We start from the raw sequence: 3,258 nt of genomic DNA on the forward strand, positions 1-3,258 counted from the left end.
AAACCTGATTTAACTCATCAACTCATTATGGAGACTGTAAGTACTGAAGTGGGTGTGTCAGATATAGGGAGACATGCAGAATATGCAGTGATGGAGATACTTCATGGAGAGGTTTGAGAACCACTGCTCTGCAATACTCATTTCAACATTCAGCACTTCAAATATTTTTAGAGTGAAGCTTACGAGGACTGGGATGCAAGGCTGCTTGGTACCAAACACAAGGCTTTTTGTGCAATGAAATACTGGCTGCCAAGACCATGAAACTCACTATTCTAGAAACATTTAGAAGCCAAAACTTATTTTGCATATTGCTGGACAATGCTTTTATGGTTATATTTATCAAAGTCTGAATTACAGAAAATGTTTGTTTACTTTTGTAAAATAAACTATTTAGGTAATTTCTTGTTTCACTGTTTGATGTCCAATAGACAGTTTGATCCAGAAGCAAAACAAGTGAGCCACCTGGCTCTAGGTTGAACTCATTTGGGGTGTCCAAAACCTTTAATGAAACAGGTCTAGGAAATCATTAAGCTTGTCGAAAGGGGGCGGGGCTATTTTACATTTCTGCTCTTGAAAAAGGCATCAGAGAAGGCCAGTAGTTATTCTGAAGGGTTCATGTTTTTTTTTTTTTTTTTTTTTTCTTTTTCCTGTTTTAAACAATGAGATTGGTGGTTTTTCGTTGTGTTGGATTGTTGTTGCTTATGGTAGTTGACTTGAGTTTGGCACAGTGGCCAAGATCTAAACAAGGCCAGGATCCACTAAGATTCCAACAGCAACAGTCACCAGTTTTAGCTCCTCAGCAATCTGTTCAAGATACACAGGCATCAACAATGTTTAGGCCTCCAAGACCTGCAAAGAGTCCTGCTGGGTCAGATGCACGGAAGCTTAAAGAACCTGAAAGTAGTCAGTCCAAACAGCTAATGCAGGCTCCTATGACACCTTTGACCTGGCATTTTCCAATAATACCAGAAGAACCCCAACAGCCAGATGTGCCTTTTGAGCTTTGCGTACCTATAGCTCTTCAAAGTGTTGCAGCACAATGTGGGGATAACTTTGTGCATGTGGAGGTTAAGAAGGACTTCTTTGGAACTGGTCAGCTGGTGAATCCTTCATTTCTCACTTTAGGAGGCTGTGCAGCTGTAGGGGAGGATTCAGAAGCTCAAGTTCTTATATTTGAGTATGCGCTCCAGACATGTGGCAGCTCTCTGGTGGTGAGTGGCTGCGTATGTCGACTGATAAATTTGTGTAAACGCTAGGTGTGTCCATTTCACCACCTGTACTGCTTTCAGATGAATGATAATGAGCTTGTGTACACATTCAACCTCCTCTATACTCCTGCGGTTTTAGTAGGAACTCCCATTGTAAGGGCTAATGTAGCGGCTGTTGGAATTGAGTGCCATTATTCAAGGTAGTAAACTACTTTGTCTAAGGAGTTTGACCAACCGATGGGTAATCTCTTACTTCTCCCAATAGGTTGCATAATGTAAGCAGCAATATCTTGTTGCCCGCTTGGGTTCCTTTTGCTGCAACTAAAGTTGCAGAGGAAGTCCTGGTGTTCTCCTTGAGGCTCATGACTGGTAATATGTGTTTGTAGTATGTGTGGTGTGTGTGGGGTGTTTTTTTTTTTTTTTTTTAAATGAGTGACTAGGTAGTGTTGCCAATATGACTTTCTTTTCAGATGACTGGATGTTTGAGAGGCCGTCCAATCAGTACTTCCTAGGGCAATTCCTGAAGCTTGAAGCTTCTGTGAAGCAGTACAACCATGTTCCTCTGCGTATCTTTGTGGATGGTTGTGTGGCTACTGCAGCCCCTGATGTGAACACCACCACCACCTCTCCAAGATATTCCTTTATTGAAAACCATGGGTTAGTAAAGAACTGCTCCTCAAACTCCCTTTTGCAAATGGAGCCTAAAGTGTTCTGTTTGTGTTGGGGTGTTTTTTTTTTTTTTTTCTCTCTCCCCGCTTTCTCTTCAGGTGCCTGGTCGATGCAAAGCTTACGGGCTCCACTTCCAATTTCATGCGTCGTGTTCAGAGTGACAAGCTGCAGTTTCAGTTAGAGGCTTTCAGGTTCCTGCAAGATGATCGTGGATTGGTATTGTAATTTGGGCTGTAGTTCTGTTGGAGTTCAGTGAGGATTTTACTGATCATGTGTCATTCTGTAGGTGTACGTCACCTGTGACCTAAAGGCTGTCATGGCCTCAACCCCCACATCTCCAGAGAACAAGGCTTGCTCCTTCTCAGATGGGTATTAATTTGTTTTATCTTGCCCCATTTTAATTTGTCTAGTATCATGAGGTGTTTAAAATGGGTAACTAGTTGTTTTGCCTTCTATAGATGGACTTCTGTAGATGACAATGACCAGGTGTGCATGTGCTGTGACTCCACGTGTGGTCTCGGCAGGAAGGGACCAGTACCATCTGATTCAGGTAGTCTGTGTGTGGATTTATATATAATATGATATAATATAATTAGTACTTCACCTTGGCACTTGTTTTCAGGCATGGTATCAGAAGGGAAAGCAACCATTGGCCCCATTGTGATTACTCACTAATGTATTGTGAATAAAGTGCCATTAAATGTTTATTAGCAACTGTGTTGTGTGTGTGGGTTTTTTTTTTTTTTTTTTTTCAAATCTCTGAATTCAAGGCAATTTGCCCCAATGCCACCTGAGTTTTACAGTAGCTACAAGTTTGATATTAACCCTAAATATGCAATTTGTGGAAGTAATTATTAATCTTAAAAATGAGTATGTGCTGAAGTGCCACTGGGGTGGGAGGGGAAAAGGCTCTATATACATTTTTATAACCAGAGCCAAGTCAGAGCTACCTGGTAAAGCCTTTCAACAGTGCTATGGATGTTCCTACCTCACCATTGATTTGAAGAAAAAAAAAAAAATCACAATTGACCCACTGCAACAGTTAAAGACTGTGCCTTCAATAGGTTGTGCAATGAGGTAAATTTATGCAAACATTGTGCCATGCATGATTATGTGCATTCAACCCAACTTTCAGTGGATGTTTTCATAGTTCCTGCAACATGTAATTTAGCAAATACGTGCTAAAGTTTTTGGGTAGTTTATTGTATAGACACCCCCTCAGACATAACCAACCCATCGATTTATATACATCAACCGCATTTATCCTCCCCATTAAAGAAATCATCATCACAAAACAAATGAATTCTCAGTCTCTCTGTAAAATATAGGTTTGTGTATTTTGTGTGAAATTGTTGCTGTTCTGTATCTCATTCAATTTTAT

General features: G+C 40.5%; 1 protein-coding gene across 2 annotated transcripts; it reads left to right on the forward strand.

The window, feature by feature from the left end:
• The first annotated feature begins 597 nt into the window (after positions 1-597).
• Positions 598-2,591, forward strand: LOC109065396 (zona pellucida sperm-binding protein 3-like). 2 transcript variants are annotated; one of them, XM_042777540.1, is made up of 8 exons: positions 599-1,211; positions 1,290-1,408; positions 1,474-1,577; positions 1,679-1,865; positions 1,976-2,093; positions 2,164-2,246; positions 2,336-2,427; positions 2,500-2,591. In XM_042777540.1, exons 1-8 carry the CDS (start codon positions 660-662, stop codon positions 2,550-2,552), a joined length of 1,308 nt encoding a protein of 435 aa, XP_042633474.1. In that variant the 5' UTR covers positions 599-659; the 3' UTR covers positions 2,553-2,591. The 2 variants fall into 2 exon arrangements, 1 of the variants encoding a protein (XP_042633474.1); XR_006162740.1 differs by lacking the exon at positions 2,500-2,591 and having other exon boundaries at positions 598-1,211; positions 1,976-2,068.
• Positions 2,592-3,258: the final 667 nt, after the last annotated feature.

The sequence above is a fragment of the Cyprinus carpio genome, chromosome A20 (assembly GCF_018340385.1).
Source record: "Cyprinus carpio isolate SPL01 chromosome A20, ASM1834038v1, whole genome shotgun sequence".
Lineage (NCBI taxonomy): Eukaryota > Metazoa > Chordata > Actinopteri > Cypriniformes > Cyprinidae > Cyprinus > Cyprinus carpio.

Bases quoted from the DNA above. Each gene is read 5' to 3' on its own strand.
- LOC109065396 (XM_042777540.1), top strand. From the start codon at position 660: ATGAGATTGGTGGTTTTTCGTTGTGTTGGATTGTTGTTGCTTATGGTA. The intron at 1,409-1,473 runs GTAGTAAACTAC...TTCTCCCAATAG, and splicing joins ATTGAGTGCCATTATTCAAG to GTTGCATAATGTAAGCAGCA. The intron at 2,247-2,335 runs GTATTAATTTGT...TGCCTTCTATAG, and splicing joins GCTTGCTCCTTCTCAGATGG to ATGGACTTCTGTAGATGACA.